The sequence below is a fragment of the Pseudorca crassidens genome, chromosome 2 (genome assembly GCF_039906515.1).
Source record: "Pseudorca crassidens isolate mPseCra1 chromosome 2, mPseCra1.hap1, whole genome shotgun sequence".
NCBI lineage: Eukaryota > Metazoa > Chordata > Mammalia > Artiodactyla > Delphinidae > Pseudorca > Pseudorca crassidens.
Genome location: NC_090297.1, coordinates 126,269,829 through 126,288,445, shown reverse-complemented (window position 1 = coordinate 126,288,445; position 18,617 = coordinate 126,269,829). Strand labels below are relative to the sequence as shown.

General features: G+C 37.0%; 1 protein-coding gene across 4 annotated transcripts in view; it reads right to left on the bottom strand.

Moving 5' to 3' along the window:
- GORAB (golgin, RAB6 interacting) overlaps nt 1–18,617 on the bottom strand; it is a 53,122-nt gene extending 34,505 nt beyond the window's left edge. Inside the window, exons 1-4 of one of the 4 annotated variants that reach the window (XM_067728612.1) lie at nt 18,201–18,617; nt 8,382–8,733; nt 5,839–5,940; nt 3,326–3,466 (exon numbers count right to left, since the gene is read on the bottom strand). In XM_067728612.1, coding sequence (XP_067584713.1) covers nt 3,326–3,466; nt 5,839–5,940; nt 8,382–8,733; nt 18,201–18,492 — 887 coding nt within the window. In that variant the 5' untranslated portion in view covers nt 18,493–18,617. Of the gene's footprint in view, nt 1–3,325; nt 3,467–5,838; nt 5,941–8,377; nt 8,734–18,200 lie in introns of those variants that run through there. The other 3 variants (XM_067728613.1, XM_067728611.1, XM_067728614.1) reach the window with 3 other exon arrangements.

Sequence of the window (18,617 nt, the reverse complement as noted above, 5' to 3'; positions counted from 1 at the left end):
TGCCATTTCATCACCCTAGGAATTATTTACTCATTACTCATCAATTATTCACATTTATGCTAAAAAAATTAAAATAATAAGAAAACAGAGAATGATGGAATGACCTAAAAGGATGATACTATAATGAAATAAATCATCATCGCTTAGTTTCCTTACTGTTTTGCCAAAGTATTACATCACCTTTAAATAAGGTATAAAAGAAGACTGGAAATAGCACACTTGTAATCTGCTCTTAGCTTTCACTGTTCAGATGAGAATTATTACTTTTCGTTTTCTACCCAGAATGACAAAGAAAATTGACAGATGAAGACATTTTGCAGTTATTAGACAAATCAAAAGATGCATGTTGTGGAGGCTAAAAAATGACCACCCCACCCCGGCCCCGAAAGATAGTCATTTCTTAATCCCAAGAACCTGTGAACATTTCCTTAAATGGTAAAAGATGTGACTAAGTTAAAGATTTTGAGAGGAGTCTATTCTGGACTATCCAGCTGGGCCCTAAATACAATCACATGTATCCTTTTAAGAAAAAGGCAGAGAAACTTTTGAGAGAAAACAGGAGGAATCAATGAGACTATGGAGACCCAGAACTGAGTAGTGTGGCCACAAGCCAAGGAATGTCTCCAGCCACCAGAAGAAGCTGGAATAGGCAAGGAATGTATTCTTCCCTAGAGTCTCTGAAGGAATAACAACCCCATTGACACCTTGATTTCAGACTTCTGGTTTCCAAAAGCATAAGAGAATAAATTTTTGTTGTTTTGAGCTACGCAGTTTTTGGTAATTTGTTATGGTAGCCCTAGCAAATCAATATAAATGCAGAGACAGGCTAGATTCTAGATGTTGAAACTGACCATGTAAGTGAAATCTCAGAGTATGAGTCTTCAGAAAAACACATCTTAGATGAATTTTCTCAAACTCAAGAATCAATGAGTGAAAAATATATTTCTGAGGATAAAAAGGAAATACGTTATTCTCCGAGAGTTAATAATTTCAAGAGGAAGAATTTTATCATACAATATTTTACAAGTACCTGGACCATCCTGTGTGGCTGAAAGGATATAACAATATTCTTTTAGCTTTTTATAATGTTTGCAGTCAAACATTACTTGATACAAAATTTTTTAACAAAGGTGTTTTCCACAATCTTTTATTCTTACTTCTTTAAATTATTCATAAAATGACTTAAAATATTTATGTATATATGTTTACACGTGTATGTGTGCATGTGCGTATGGGAGCGTCTATTAAACATTGATGGCAAATGGTGATCATTGTTTTTCCTGGTATACTGAGGGTTAAAGAAATGTTCTACAGGCAGGCACTCTAGTTTTACAAGCTGCCTGCGCAGCACATGGCAGCACTGTAATCACAGCTGTGAACAGCAGCAGCAGTGACAACTCTCTCCGCTGGGACACTCCAAGTACCATCTCCTCAGAGGTGGATACCCTGACACTGCTCTACAGAAACCAATTTTAGGATGAATTCTGGCCTATTCGTATACAAGAACATTTTGTGGACACAGCACCATGCCAGCCACTACAGAACTACAATGTTTTCATTAAAAAAAAAAAAATCAAGGAAATCTCCCACAGAACCACAGAAACTGCCCTGCAGATTACCTTCTAGTAGAAATCTAGACCATAATACTATATCACCAATCTATACTTTCTTAATAACCACAGATGTAAATTTAGAAAATACTGTCTTAATCTTATGCATGAACAAGATACAACCCTGGTTCTAGTCTAAATTGTCAGTGGCTTCTCTTTGACTTAACTCAAGAGCTTATGTTTTTAAAAATAGCCTCACACATACGATAAGGATACTCACATACATCTATGTCAATACTAGTATCATGATAAACTGTCATCTTTAGCTTAAGAGATGTAAAAATTTACCATATAAAATCTTTTTACTATATAAAAGTGTACTAAAATGTCATTAAAAATATTCATATACTATGGGATGTCTTCTCTTCTAACCAGAATCCCACCTTCTTTGTGGTTCTCAGAAGGCTAAAACTATGACATTTCTTATATAATTTTCAATGTACAAAGGCATCCTCTTCAGCCTCCCCTAGGACTGAATTAAAACACGATCAAATGATTTTTCTGTGGAGATATCCAGAATAATCAGAATTATTCATTTAAGGAGCTACAAAGGCATAAAAATGTTCCTCTGGTAAACTTAAGTTACAGAGAATAAAATGTGCTAAAAATCTACGCTTAGTTTAATCTTAATAAAATCTTGGTTACCTCCTTAATGACCTTATTAACAGAAATGGAACCACCAGTTATCAGCTACTGATGGCATTAATTTACACAGTTAATTAATAAAAGCAACCCATTAGGTCTAAGAGCATATGGTCAAACAACAATTACAAAAATCACAAGGACACCACAAACCTCTTTCTTAAACAATAAACAGTGAATTAAAAACCACAATCAAGCATTTCCGCTTTATTAAATTGTTACATAAACATTCTGATGCTGTGGTTTACCCTGGACTAATGCGGCACTCTGATTGATTTCTAGTGTTACAGAGAAAGATGCAAAACTGAGTCATTAACACAGCATTCCCTTGTGAAAAAAGACAATCCAGGATGATTAAAGCAATGTTGAAAGGACTGATAACCCTGAAATTGGGCTTAATTTTTTGCTTTTATCTGTTTGCAAAGCTCATGTAATTCTTTACATGTGTTAGTTTGTTTTGAGAATATGCAATGATGATTTTTTCTCTTTAAAAAAATGCCAATCATTAAAACCAAGGAAACACATGATAGCAAGCCATTTTATATACAGTATAATTGCAAAAAAAAAAGAAAAAACTTCAAGCTTTCAAGACAGAGTGGTATTTTCTTTCAAATACTCAAAGGTTTTAAAAAATAAACTAGATCTCCTTTCTTTGATGGAAACTGAAATGAGAAATAGGCTAGTCCCTATACCATCTCACATAATCAAAATTTCTAAAAGAAAGAGCACAGACTTGGTGTCAGAATAATATATAGAGTTCTGGGGCAAGTCATTTAGACATTTAAAGAGTCTCAAATATTAAACAGCTGATGGTTTAGCAGGAAAGACTAAAATGTAAATAAATAATGCAAGAAATGCTCTAACAGGGATATAAACAAGGTTAATGGGTAGGGCAGAGTTAAGGAAGACTTCAAAAAGGAGATACTTGATTTAGTATAAAACTGGAATAAATACAGCGCCTAATAGGGTCATTATGAGGCTTAATGATGATATATATAAATGCCCTGGCCTAGCCAGCAATAAACCTTAACTAAATTAAACTCCTTGTTCAGAGTTCCATTTCCCCAACTTACCAAGCATATGAATAGTCAAGGCTGGCCTGATCAATCCGGTTCCTGAGGATTCCAATGTCAGCTGACACCATGTCATCTAAAGCCTGTAACTCCTTCTGGATCCTCTTTAGTTTCATGGTTTCTGCCTGAGTTCTTTTAGATCTATAAAATGAGGAATATGAGTGGAAAAATAAAAACATTTTAAAATCATGTATCCATACACAATATAAGTGAAAAAAGCAAGCTACTGTATATACAATATGATTATAATGTGTAAGTTTTAAGAATTAAAAAAAAAAACTAGAAAAACTGAGATAAAACAAATGCTGGTAACATTTTGGTATATCTCTAAAACTGCATTTGCACTTTTCCTCCTTATTAGGCCAAATTATATATTAGTACATACTTTTTTATACACAAGGAAAAAAAGTAATTAAAAAAAATACCAATAGAGAGTTCACTCATAGGCCTATATTCATTCCATAAGGATGAGAATAAGCACTAAAAGGATGTATCTGTATAGAGAACTGGATATGCTGGAATACTGAACACAGCTTTCCAAATTCCAGCCTTAAACTCTTCTTGCTAAGCCTACTTTCATTTGTCTGATACTTAGTGGACGCCAAGAACAGCTGCCTACATTAAACACCATTCCTTTATAAGTCTGAGAACATCTATTTGGTTTTATTATTTTTTAAAATAATTTTTATTGGGGTATAGTTGATTTACAATGTTGTGTTACTTTCAGATATACAGCAAAGTGAATCAGTTATACATATACATATATTCACTCTTTTTTAGATTCTTTTCCCATATAGGCCATTACAGAGTATTGAGTAGAGTTCCCTGTGCCATACCGTAGGTTCTTATTAGTTATCTATTTTATATATAGTAGCATGTATATGTCAATCGGTTTTAATTTTCTTAAGATTCATTTCCCCAAACTTCTTTGATTCCTCTTCCTTAGGAAAACTACAGGTCCTCAAAATTCTTCTTTCTGGGGCTCAAAACCAAACACTCTTTTTGTTCCTTTGTTTAGAAGCAACCTCAGCCTTCTCTCCAACCCCAAGTACATCATCTACTTAAGAAACAGAATAAACAAATACAAAAGCCAACCTTTAATCACAATTCCACTCATTTTGAAATTTCATACACATTCTCACAGGAGAATAAAACTCCCAATAAAACCACTATACTGCAACTTACATTCTCCTGATTTCTACTCCATTATGCATTTACCCTTATTTTCTGCCTACAAAAGTTAACCACGTGATCTTTTTACTTCAAGTGATTCACTACCCATTTAGTAATAATCTAAGCAGGTTATATTTCCTTACACTTCTGTCTACAGTAATACTTTCTGTCTTAAATCAAAAGCACGTAGAGAAGAGTAAGTGCCGAGCCTGTGAATCTTTTTGTAAAATCCCGAGTAAACAGCCTCCCCAACCTCTTCCAAACTGAAGACTACTAAAATGCTTTTCAATAATCATGTTTCAATAATCACATTGTTTTTCTTCTTAAAACATAAGTTCAGTAAGTTGCTTCACGAAAGATCAAGGTGTACCAGTAAGAAAAAAAAAATCATTATTTTCAAATACATACATCCCTTTGGCAGATAAAATCCTGAATTACTCTTATACCCACGTGCCTTTCTCTCCATCCCTATTCCTTCCTCTCCCCCTGACACACACACCAGCTTTAATGAGTAATAGTTGTGCCAGACTTTTCTGGAGATCTAAAAAGAAAATGCCTCTGAATACTTGCTTGCATTTAGTTCTCACTATTCTCAATCATTGCTTTATTGACTGAGCTTGGTTTCCTAAGGCCACAGCACACTAGAAACTACAAAGAGGGAAGAGTGGGTGAGGGATGGGAAAAGTGGCTCAAATAGGAATGTTGCTGTTCAAGGCTTGTACAGTGCAGTAAAGGAAAAGGGATCGCTGACAAGCTCACTCTGGAAGGTGAGAGAAAAACTGAATTGTATACAGTATGGGACAATGCTCATAATGGTGACCCACAGTCAAGGATAAAAAGTTAAATTATATCATGTACCTTTTATCAGTGGGGGCAGGATACATTATTTAAGAAAAATGGCCATAGGAAATACAATTAGGATTTGTGGGTGTATAAGTCACTTATGTGGAATAATCTTATTCCTCCACATGTCAGATGATTAAGGCCTATTGTGAAAATTAAAACCTGCATTTGTTGCTAATTTACTTATGTTGATAGCTATTTACTGCTCCCTTATGAATGTGTAGATGGTTAAAACTAAAAACACTGATGATGATCCTTAAGTTTTAATTGCCCCTGTATTCATAAATACATTATAATCTATGCTTAAAAAGCCCTCCTTAATAAATTAAGACTGTAATTTCAGTATCATTTGTAAAGCATAATTTGTTTAGTAGGTCTTAAAAGTAATGGTTGTAGAGAAAACGCCATTTATTAGAACAGACATAGGAAAATAAATATAAAACATGACAAAACTAATTACAGATTACAAACAAGCTCTCCTGGTTCAGGTGCCTCACCTTTCTGCAATAGCTTTAGCCAAAAGAGCTTTCTTACGTTTATTTTTCTCTTCCATTAGCCGTTGTTCTTGTTGGAGGACTTCCCAACGAGATTTTTCTTGCCTAGGGAGCAAAAGTATAAAAATGAGTTTCTGAAACCCTGCTCCACCTTACCAGTCTCAGTTCCTAAGTATAAAATTTAATCAACCAGATTATATATATTTTCTTTCAAAAGTCCTCTTAGGGCTTCCCTGGTGGCACAGTGGTTGAGAGTCTGCCTGCCAATGCAGGGGACACAGGTTCGTGCCCAGGTCCGGGAAGATCCCACATGCCGCGGAGCGGCTAGGCCCGTGAGCCATGGCTGCTGAGCCTGCGTGTCCGGAGCCTGTGCTCCGCAATGGGAGAGGCCACAACGGTGAGAGGCCTGCGTACCGCAAAAAAAAAAAAAAAAAGTCCTCTTAAAAGGAACCCGTCTGTAGCTCATTATTTTGTTCTAATAGGAACAAAGACTATGATTTGAAGTAAAGAAGGCTTATATAAATTGGCCCTTTGAAATCCATTATACATATATAACCTAGGAACCCAAACTGGAAGCCAGAGTACTATGGCATTTTTTTGGAGTACAAAGAAACTTGTTTAAGTTAATCATGTGTTATATGCAAAATAGAAAGCAAAATAAGTTGTTCTGTAACTAACTTCATATCTTTTATAGTTTTCTATAATACACATCTTCACCATGTAATAACCCTTAGCACAGTAACCAATGTTTATTTCATACATTCTCTTACAATTTACTCACTTCTTTCTAGCTCTTAAACATTTTAAACAGAGTGAAACACTATGAACTAAGACTTGAATGTTGGGCTAAAGAAAAACTCCAAAGATCTGAAAACATGAATTGTCTTCCCATCTTTCCAATTCTAAAAGAAATATATTAAAATTTCCTGTAAATTCATGAACTTAATATCAACTCAAATTAAACAAGGTAATGACAAAGCTATTTGCTCCTATTACTGTCATTTCTCACAGCCATTATATCAAAAATCTCTATTCCCAGACCTAGTAACCACTTGCAAAATTATCCTTTTCTCTCCATTCCTACAGCCTCCACCTTAGTGCTGGCATTGGTCCTTTCTCATTTTTACTACCTGCAGGTACCTCCTCCCCAGATACCTTAGTTCCAGCTCACCCAGCACCCAAATGGTGTTCAACAGTGACACCTGGATTTTCTCTAACCATTATTTTTATCAGGGCATCTCTCCTTCAGGGGTCTTGGTGGGGTATTACAGCATCAAGGAACTCACTAGGCAAGCATCTTCTGCTTCCAAGTCCTTTTCACTTCCTTAATTCTCTATTTTCTGGCTTATCTTGTGCCTCTTTCAGAAAAGTGAAATGTCATCTCTGACCTTCTCTAGTATATACTTTTCCTTTCCCCCCTTAGAGCCTCAGAATTTCTCCGTTTTAACAACAGTTCCTGAGATTACATGTCTTCTATGAATATTTTCTCAAGTACCTAAAAAGAGAATAATTTTCCTAATGACATTCAGCCTAAATTCTCCAGCTCAATTTACACACCCCCGCAACAACTTGTCTCAGGACTTTGCTGGTAAACTACACTTAAGACATTAAAAGTATGCATCTGTTTAATTTGGGTCTCACACTTCATGTGGCTTTCTGTCTCTTGTCAAAATGATTTCTAGGCTGTAAACCCCTGGTGGGCAGGAAACACTTAAAACGCAGTACAGAATCTGGATTAGCAGAGATTGGAAAAATAGGTGAGATTAGAAAAAACATAAGACACTTTGAAAAAGAAAGACTCAGAAAATGGAAAAAAGAAACAAATACCATTCTTTCTTCCCTGTGAGTGATAAATCAGGAGGAAATAAAGAGTGGATATTCAAACATAAACTATATAATAAAAAAAATTCTGATTATAAGAATTCACAAGTCATAGAATGGTAATTTCCACAAAAATGTGGCTAAACCAAATTCTGCAGGTGGTTTCTAATACAAACACATTAAAAAAAGAAATCTAATGATGCAGCTGAATTATTTAATTAGTCCTCTCAATTTCCAATACTTTTTCCTTTGACCATCCCTTCACGTCTCTTCAGAAGTACCCTTTTCTGGGCCAATGGAGATGCAATCTGGAAGTTGAAAGAATGGGTGCAATTTGGGGAGGAGTACCATGCATATAAGAACTGGTTCTGGTGAGTGTAAAGGGCATAGACTCTGGATCCAGAGAGTCCTGTATGTGAACCCCAACTCTGCTACTTATTAGTGGTGTATTCACTTTGGGAATACAGTATCTTTGAGTCCAAGATATCTCATCTATAAAGTGAAAATAATGAACGTGCATTGTAAGACTATTGTAAAGACTAAATAACATAAAACATAAGTGTGCAACACTGCTACTTATATTTAGGTGGTAGCTATTTTTCAATAGTTTATTCATTACATTTCTACGTTAGAATATAAAACAAACAAAACGCATTTCTTCAAAGCCCAATGGGAAAAAAACGTTAAAATGGAAAAAAGTCTCATGGATATACAGACTTACTAACAATTCCACTTTCTTTTTTTCCAATTTGCAATCTGGTTTTGGAGGTAGAACCTCAGCATTTTTGTGACCTTCATGGGAATTCTTAAGTCCTAGTTCCCCTGGTTGACTTTCAATACCCTGTGGTTTTCCATCACCAATAGGAGAGGTGAGTGTGGGGGGAGTGGGGGGAGAAGAACATGGTCTTTGAGTATTATATCTTTGTTTTGGTGCAGAAAGCAGCTGCTCTGGAGGTAATGAGGTTGATCTATCTTGAAGTCCAAGTTTTTGGCTTTGCTCTTGAAGGGCTTTTTCTCGCTGAAGTTGTTGTCGACTTTTCTTCACAGGGAGAAGACGCCGCTGTGGTTCCAATGGATCTATATAAAAAAGAGAATGGAGAAAAATTCCTTTGTGTGAGCAGCAAATAATTATAATTTCTCTAAGAAAATAAAGCATTAACATTAAACTCTGATAATTTTGCAGGGTTTTTCTCCCCTTCTCTTTCTTAAAATCCCAGAGAAAAACAGCCATCTTCTTGCAGAGTTTTGACAGTTCTCCGATCATACCGTTAATATTTAACAAAAACTTCCTTAGTTCTCAATTATCTTTGAGGAAGTCCATTTGTCTGTGAGTTAGGCCTTAGAATACAAAGCAAGGTTTCAACTTGATTTGCTAACTGCCAAAAGAATCTAATATGACCAAAGTAGGTAGACAAATGAATTCTCTGATATGTCTTAATTTGATTTATGGTTCTGTCTGTTCTTCTGAAATAAAACGGTGGTTGTTTTCAGATAGGCTTCACCTTTCTTAAATTTTAACAGATCTTAGGGTAATTTGATACATAGGTAGACATGATACACAAAGTAGAGCTGAATGAAGTCTCTTAATTTTAGGAATGCTAGTTAACCCTAAATTGTTTTCTTTCATCTTCCAAACAGTCCAGGGCTGTGTTCCCCAGAGTGTAGTTAGCCTTTAATCAATGTATGCAAGTTAATTTTAATAGCAGCCTGAGCAAAGCAATAGAGGAAGATAAAACAATCGGGAGAAATTTTTCTTAAAAGCATTACAAACTAAATGATAACACTTCTATTGTACTTTCTGGATTGTCCATATCAGTGTTAACCTTGTAGGTCAGACAATTGGAGAATCTTGACTCACATTCATACTATACTACATAAGATCTGTAAGAGATATTCTTTACAAAATGCCTGAGAAATGAAACTATGATAAGTTCTAATAAATGAACTAAGTGTGTTTTTTAAATCCTGCATATTGACCTTTGAAACAACATAAGCTTAATATTTAAATTTCCCAAAGGAGAGTTAAAAGCTTTGGAGTCAAAGTTCTGGTGTTGCTTTTCTCCACACCTCAGTAACCTTAGGCCAGTCAATTAATTATTCCATACCTCAGTTTCTTCACCTGTCAAACTGGTTGAAAATTTACTTGCTCTACTTATCTCATGGAGTTGGTGTAAGAATTAAAGAAAATATTTTCAAAGACATACAATCAAAAGTAAAATGTTATTGTTGACTTTAGACAGAAACACAAAGTAGAGTCCTACATCTTGCAACAGAAACTTATTCTTGGCTACTGATCTTTATTCACACCATCAGAAAATGTCACTGAGCCTGCTTACCTTTCAGTTACACTTGTTAGCTGAATTATTAATATCCCTCTGAAAGTCAGTAATACAGCTTCCACTTTATTTTGCATTTTCACAGAACCTACCTATGAGATTAAAAATGCTAACTTTTAAACTCCCAAACAACAAATCAGGTCACTTAAGGATTAAACATATGACAAAAAACCTCTTGGAACTAATAAGTCATTATAGCAAGGTTACAGAATACAAGATTAATATACAAAAATCAATTACTTTCCTAGCAGCAATGAACAAGTGGAATTTGATATAAAAAACACAGTAACGTTTACATTAGCACTCAAAAAAAAAAGAATTACTTAGGTATAAATCTAACAAAATATGTACAAGATCTGTGAGGAAAACTACAAAACTCGAATGAAATCAGGGAACTAAATAAATGGAGAGATATCCCATATTCATTGGTAAGAAGACTTAGCATTGTCAAGATGTCAATGTCAGTTCATCCTAACTTGATCTATAGATTCACCACAATACCAATCAAAATCCCAGCAAGTTATTTTATGGATATTGACAAAATGATTCTCAAGTTTATATAGAGAGGCAAAAGACCCAAAATAACCAACATAATATTGAAGAACAAAGCTGGACTGGCACTACTTGACTTTAATGCTTACTATAAAGCTACAGTGGGTATCAGCAGAAGAACAGAATAGAGATCAATGGAATAGAACAGAGAGCCCAGAGCCCATATTAATACACTCAACTGATCTTTGGCAAGGGTGCAAAGGCAATACAATGGAATAAAAATATTCTTTTCAACAACTGGGCTGGAACAACTGGACATCCTCCAGCAAAAAATAAATAAATCTAGACACAGACCTTATGCCTTTCACTCAAAATGGATTATAGACCTAATGCAAAACTCCAAACTATAAAACTCCTAGAAGACAACACAGGAGAAAATCTAGATGATCTCAGGCAATGACTTTTTAGATATAACACCAAAAGGCACTATTCATAAAAGAGATAACTGATAAACTGAATGTCATTAAAATTAAAAACTTCTGCTCTGTGGAAGACAATGTCAAAGGAATGAGAAGACAAGTCACAAACTGGGAGAAAACATTTGCAACAGACACATCTGATAAAAAAGGACTGTTATCTAAAATACACAAAAAACTCTAAAAACTCAATAGCAAGAAAACAACCTGATTAAAAAATGGGCCAAAGACCTTTAACAGACACCTTGTCACCAAAGAAGATATACATACAGCAAATATGCATATGAAAAGATTCCAAATCACATGCCATCAGGGAAACGCAAATTAAAACAAGATACCACTACACAACTATTAGAATGGCCAAAAATCTGTAACACTGACAACACCAAATGCTGGTGAGGTTGTGGAGCAACCAGAACTCTTTCGTTGTTGGTGGGAATGCAAAATGGTAGTCACTTTGGAAGACAGTTTGGTGGTTTCTCACAAAACTAAACATACTCGGGCTTCCCTGGTGGCGCAGTGGTTGAGAGTCCGCCTGCCAATGCAGGGGACACGGGTTCGTGCCCCGGTCCGGAAAAATCCCACATGCCGCGGAGGGGCTAGACCCGTGAGCCATGGCCACTAAGCCTGCATGTCCGGAGCCTGTGCTCCGCAACGGCAGAGGCCGCAAGAGTGAGAGGCCTGCATACCGCAAAAAAACCCCCAAAAACAACAACAACAACAACAAAAAACTAAACATACTCTTACCATAGGATATAGCAATCGTGCTCACTGGTATTTTATTTTATTTTATTATTTTATTATTATTTTTTTGGCGGTATGCGGGCCTCTCACCGTTGTGGCCTCTCCCGTTGTGGACCACAGGCTCCAGACGCACAGGCTCAGCGGCCATGGCTCACGGGCCCAGCCGCTCCACAGCATGTGGGATCCTCCCGGACCGGGGCACGAACCCGTGTCCCCTGCATCGGCAGGCGGACTCTCAACCACTGTGCCACCAGGGAAGCCCCTCATTGGTATTTTAAAGGCAATAAAAACTCATGTCCACATGAAAACCTGAACATGGATGTTTACAGAAACTTTACTCATAATTGCCAAAACCTGGAAGCAACCAAGATCTCCTTCAGTAGGTGAATGGATAAACTGTGGTACACACAGACAATGGAATATTATTCAATGCTAAAAATAAAAGAAATAAGCTGTCAAGCCACATAGAGCATGGAGGAACCTTAACTGCATACTACTAAGTGAGAGAAAACAATCTGAAAAGGCTATATACTGTATGATTCCAACTATATGACGTTCTGGAAAAGGCAAAACTATGGAAACAGTAAAAAGATCAGTGACTGCTAAGGATTGAGGAGAGAAGGGATGAATAGGCAGAGAAAAGAGGATGTTTAGGTCAGTGAGAATACTCCATATACTATGACAGATACATGACATTATGCATTTGTCCAAACCCATAGCATGTACAACACCAAGAGTGAACCCTAACGTAAACTATAGACTTGGGTGATAATGATGGGTCAATGTAGGTTATAATGAATGTGCCACTCTGGTGGAAGATGTTGATAATGGGGGTGGCTATGTACATGTGGGGGCAGGGAGTAAATGGGAAACCTCTGTATCTTCCTCATAATTTTGCCATGAATCTAAAACTGCTCTTAAAAAAAATTAGGTTTTTAGGAAGAACTGGAAAAAAAAGGAACATACTGTTTTACATACTTATATTGGGGGCTGCAAGTATCCAGAAGACTGTGGTAAACTGGGAGCGCAAGCACAGTTTAAAGGGGGCAACCCATAGCCACCTCTAGCCATTAAAAATGGCAGCTGTCACTAAAAAGTTTAGGTCAGTGTTATCAGACATTTTGATTTTTCACCAGAAAAATTCAGATTTTTATGTAAAATATAGGGAATTGCATCAATCAAGAAAATCTAGGTTATGCTGTAGAGGCAAAGAACCCTGGAATCTTTGTGGTTTTAAACAACAAAGGTTTATTTCTCATTAATGCCACGTGCCAACTGAAGGCCAGCAGCATCTTTCTGCTAATCAGTCTCTTAGGGCACCAGGCCGACTGCACAGCCATTTAGTGTTGCTAGCCCCCATGGCAGGAGAGAAGAGAGCTCAGGAAGGTCCTGGTTCAGCAATTAATTGCTCTGACCCAGGAGTGACATAACACTTCTGCTCACAATTCAATGCTGAACTAGCACTTGGTCTGATCCAAAAACAACGGCAATAGGAATATACTGGGAAGAGAAGTGAACTAGAAGTATTTTCACCACTATTAATTTAAAAAGAAATTTAAAGATTAGATAACGCAAAAAAGGAAAAATAGAAAGACAAACACATTTCTGGGTTAAATCAATCCAAGAGGCTGAGTTTAAGCTCTACTTTCTCCTACCAAGACAACCATCATTTGAATCATGTGTTGATCATTCCCTTCCTTTGCTTTTTATGTCATACTGCATCTACAAATATTTCTTTAAAATTTTATTTTGTTTTAACTTTATATAAAAGGTGTCATGGTGGATGTAATCTTCTTTAACTTAATATGATATTGCCAATATTCATCCATATTGTTCATGTTGCTTTAGCCATTCAATTTTAATGCTAATTTAATTTTAATGTCTCCTCTTGTATAGGCACAAGAATTTACCTTAGATATCATCTAAGAACTGTTGTGTCATAAAGTACAACTTTAGGAGAAACGTCAAGTTGCTTTCCAAAGCGCATTCCCTCTGGCAACGTATAAGATCCTGTGGATGCACTTTCTCTTCAATATATAATAGTATCAAACTTTGATTTTTGTCAATCAAATGGGTATGAAGTAGTATCTCACTGTGGTCCTGATTTGTAATTCTGATTGTTGATGGTGATAAGCATCTCTTCATATTTCCTTTACTAAGAAATATATATTCATATCGTTTGTTGATTTTTCTTTTGGCTTGTTTGTATTCTTCATATGTCAGCAGCAATTGGAAAATATAATTAAAGAGAAGATATTTCAATACCAGAAATTATCAAGTATCTAGGAACAAATCTAGCAAGAGGGTGTTCAAAACCTCTACAGGAAAAATTCTAAAAGTTTATTAGAAGATATTAAAGAAGACCTAAATAAATGAAGACACATACTGTGTTAGTGGTAGTGTTCACAATGTGAAAATGTGAAACCTCCCCAAATTGATCTAAAGACTCAATGCAATTCCAATAAAAATTTCAACTGGGTTTTCCATGAAATTTGGTAAAATCACAAAATTTTTATATGAAGGGGTAAAAGTTCAAGAATAGCAAGGAAACTTCCAAAGAAAAAGAACAAGGGGACTAGACTACTAGCTATCAGGAATATTGCAAAACTTTAAAACACTGTGGTATCAGTGCAGGAATAGATAAGCAACCAATGGATTAGAATAAAGAACAGAGAAACAAGCTCATACATGTTTGAAGCACTGGTATACAACAGAGGTAGCACAGCAGATCAACAACAAAAGGTGGGATCTCTTCAATAAATGAACCCGGGAGAAAACTGGTTATCTATATGGAAAAGATGAAATCAGCTCTATCCTTCATACCATATAAAAACAAACAAAACACTCACCAAATGGATTAAGGACTTAAATGTCAAATCAACACTTTAAAACACATCAGAAACACATTTCTTTATGCAATGTTTTGAATCTGCTACAACTTATAATAAAAACGATTTTTAAAAACTTTTAATTGAAAATAGGGATTAATATCTTTTAGAACTTATAGTAGGGTGCTAATTTCTTAAAATACAGAAAACGTTGGCTATAAAAGAAGAACTAACAAATTTGTCCATATTAAAATTAAATACTTTCTTCATTAAAAGATAAAAGTTAAAAGATAAATTACATACTGTGAGAAGATATTCATAATTTAACTGGCAAAGAACTAGTATCTAGAAAAAAGAACTCAGGACTTCCCTTGGGACACAGTGGTTAAGAATCTGCCTGCCAATGCAGGGGACATAGGTTCGATCCCTGGCCCAGGAAGATCCCACATGCCATGGAACAACTAAGATAGTGCGCCGCAACTATTGAGCCTGCTCTCCACAACTAGAGAGCCGCATGCCACAACTACTGAGCCCATGTGCTGCAACTACTGAATCCTGCGTGCCTAGAGCCCGTGCTCTGCAACAAGAGAAGCCACCACAATGAGAAGCCCGTGCACCACGATGAACAGTAGGCCCTGCTTGCCACAACTAGAGGAAGCCCACACACAGCAACAAAGACCCGATGCAGCCCAAAATAAATAAAATTAAAAAAAAAAAAGAACTCGTGAATATTTTCTTTAATTAGAAATTGACAGCACTGTTTATTTACAATTTTTTTCATTACAAAATAAACTATACATTAAATAATATGTATGTCTCTGTTACATATACACATCCAACTTGTACAAAGTATAAAAACTCATAACACAGTTTTATAAAACATGACTACAGTAGACGTAACTGATGTTCAAGGACTGACACATTACCCCTCTTTTGGAACACACAAGATAATTTTACTTCCTGTCCTCCAAGTCATATGACTTACTTTTGCTAAATGAAACATAAGTAGGAGTGACACATTCCCAATACTCAATTCTCAATCTTCTCCTGCCATGGTGAACTCCTATGACAATAACAAATCATGGTGTGTAGTGACCATGTCAACCCATAGAAGACATGAAACTAGAGTGGAAAAGAGATCTTTATTATTTCAAACAACTGATACTTTAGGGATATGTGTTACTGCAGCTTAAATTGGCTTAACCTGATTTCATAATTTTCAGTACTTCTGAAAGTGTATTTGCCCCTTCTTGTTCATATTCCCTTGCCTTCCCACCACCCTGAATTTTGTGTTTCATTCCTTTGATTTTCTTTATATATCTCCTATATTCCTAAAAGAATATACCTGCTTTGTATGATTTTGAACTTCTATACATGGTATCAGACTGTATATATTCTTTTGCAATTTGTTCTTTTCATATATTAAGTTTATGAAATTTATACATGTTAATACATGTGACTATAGTTCATATATTCCCACTAGCTGTATAGTAGCCCAGTGGATGATTATATCACAATTTATTTATCCACTCCCTTGTTAATGAACACTTGGGTTGTTTCCAGCTTTTTAATATTATAAACAATATAAACAAGATTATTAAGAACTTTTTGACTTTCCCAAATGCCCATATGGGTTTCTCTAGAGTAGTCTTGTCTTTATTTTTGCTGGCAACCAACCCCATCTTCATAGGTTATTTAAATATATATATATATATATACATATATATATATATTTTTTTTTGCGGTACGCGGGCCTGTCACTGTTGTGGCCTCTCCCGTTGCGGAGCACAGGCTCCGGACGCGCAGGCTCAGTGGCCATGGCTTACGGGCCCAGCCACTCCATGGCATGTGTCTTCCCGGACCTGGGCACGAACCCGCGTCACCTGCATCGGCAGGCGGACTCTCAACCACTGCGCCACCAGGGAAGCCCTAAATATATTTTTAAGGCTGGAGAACAGCTGGAAGGAGCCTTAAAAATTAAAGATTCAGCTGTTCTAGTCTTATAAATAAGAACTTCAAGACAAAAAGATTTAGAGGCAGAGCTGGGAGATCTTCTATATACCAATCAGCGTTTGGCTATGAGTATACAAAGATGCTGAGATGTTTTCTTAAGGTGATCAAAGACTACTGAGTTGACGTCTATGCTCTAACCTCTCATTGAAATGATAGGTCTTTAAGTTAAGGTCCTTAACGTACGAAACGTTACTTCCACATAATGAACCCAATGTTTAATTTAGCCTTCTACGTTAAGTCTTCTTTCCCCTGGCAAACTCACCTCTGCTAACACATAATTTCTGTGAAATTTTGCCAAGCTCCACCCAACCACCAGCACAGTAAAGTTCCTGCTAATTCTGTAGCAAGCTCTTGTACAACATCTACTATCACATTATATTATAGTTTGTCTCCTCATTAGACTATAAGCTCTTCGAAGGCAGGGATGAGGCCTTGTTCATATCAGCATCCCTAATTGCAGAAGCTGATACCCGTAACTTCTGGTCAGACCAGAAGCAGGGGTACTAGTACTCCATACATCTGAACATGGGAATGTCAGTTAATTACAAACTGTAGTGTAACTTTTATGATTTAGTTTTAAAAGGTCTCTGAACCAGTCAAAATTTCCTCGATCTACATAATCTACACTGGCCTTACATTACAAATTTACTTCCTTTTCCACTTGTCAGCCCTAGATTATTTTCACAACCATGCTAAAAATGCACAAGCTTACCTGAGAAAACATCCAGTTTTCTCACAAACTCTAATTAAAGGCATGGCAGAGCTTATTTAATTTTCTCCCAGAATGTATAAGTTATGGCACCAAGAATGGTGTAAGCTCACAAAAGAGGTGTGCACTACCAGGATCACTGTACAGAACTTTACGAAATTTCAACCACAATCAAAGCACCGTTTATATTACCAAGAGTTTCTCACAAAGTATCAGCAAACTTAATTTCTTCATTGAAAGATAACAAAATAGTACAAGTCCATTCAATGATTACGTTATAAAGCTGGAGAAGGAAGCACAAAATTTTAGCTTACACTAAAGTCAGTAGATATGGATGGATGGATGGACAGAGGCGTAGATAGGTAGCTAGATATTTCACATCTATCTTCTCAAAGACCCTTTTGGTTTGCTGACTCTCAAGAGTTGGAAAGAACTGCAAAAATCACCTGGCAAGTGAAAGCAAGACTCCAGATGTCTTATGAAAAGCACCAACTTTTTGCATTTATTCAGACCCCTGTGATCCTTTTTCCCAATCATTGCCTGCTTCTATAAATTCATCACAAACCTAATATGGTGTGTGCCCCTTCTCCTTCCTTTACTCAGACCCCAACCCTCCAACCACTGATCTATGCAGCAATCCCCCTAACAGGTCACTTCCTCTCCCAAGTCCCCTTCCTTTCACCGGAAAAAGTCAAATCCCTGAAATAAGTACCTGAAATCTCTTTTCTAAAAGTAGACCCCAGTCCTCTGTGCCTGCCCCCCTCCCCCAGCCGTGGCTCCAAGCACATCCACTTCTGGCGCCCTCTCAAGCCTCTCCTCCCCCTTATAGCTCCTTCCCCTAACACAGATAACCATTTTCCCCGCCCCCTTCCCCTCAAAAACTGCAACCCCGCCCCTTCCCCTTAACAGACCCAAGAATTAAATCTGTGCAGACCCGTCCCTTTACCTTTAGTCTGCTTTAGTCGCCTCAGCTCCTCCTCAGAGAAGCCAGCCCAACCCCGCGCCATCCGCCTCGACTTGCCAGCACGCCCACAACGCCCAAACCTCAGAACCCCAATTGCCAACACAGCTACCCAGGCACATCCGGGTTCTTCCCCGGCTGCGGCTGACCAACCAATCAGCGCATCGAGCTCTGGACGCAAGGCCCCCTCTCCCCTGCAGCAGGACCCGGCTCTCTTCGAGGCTCTCTCCGTCAGTGCCGGACAAACTGCGTGAAGAAATCGTGGCCTCGCAGACATTCATTTCCCCTGACCTGGCTGCTCTTTCTCCCTGTCTCCTATGCTTGTTGGGTTATCGCTTCAAGAGGTAAAGGGGGAAATAGCAATGGAAATAAATGTGGAGATAAACAGGCAGTGAGGAAGTG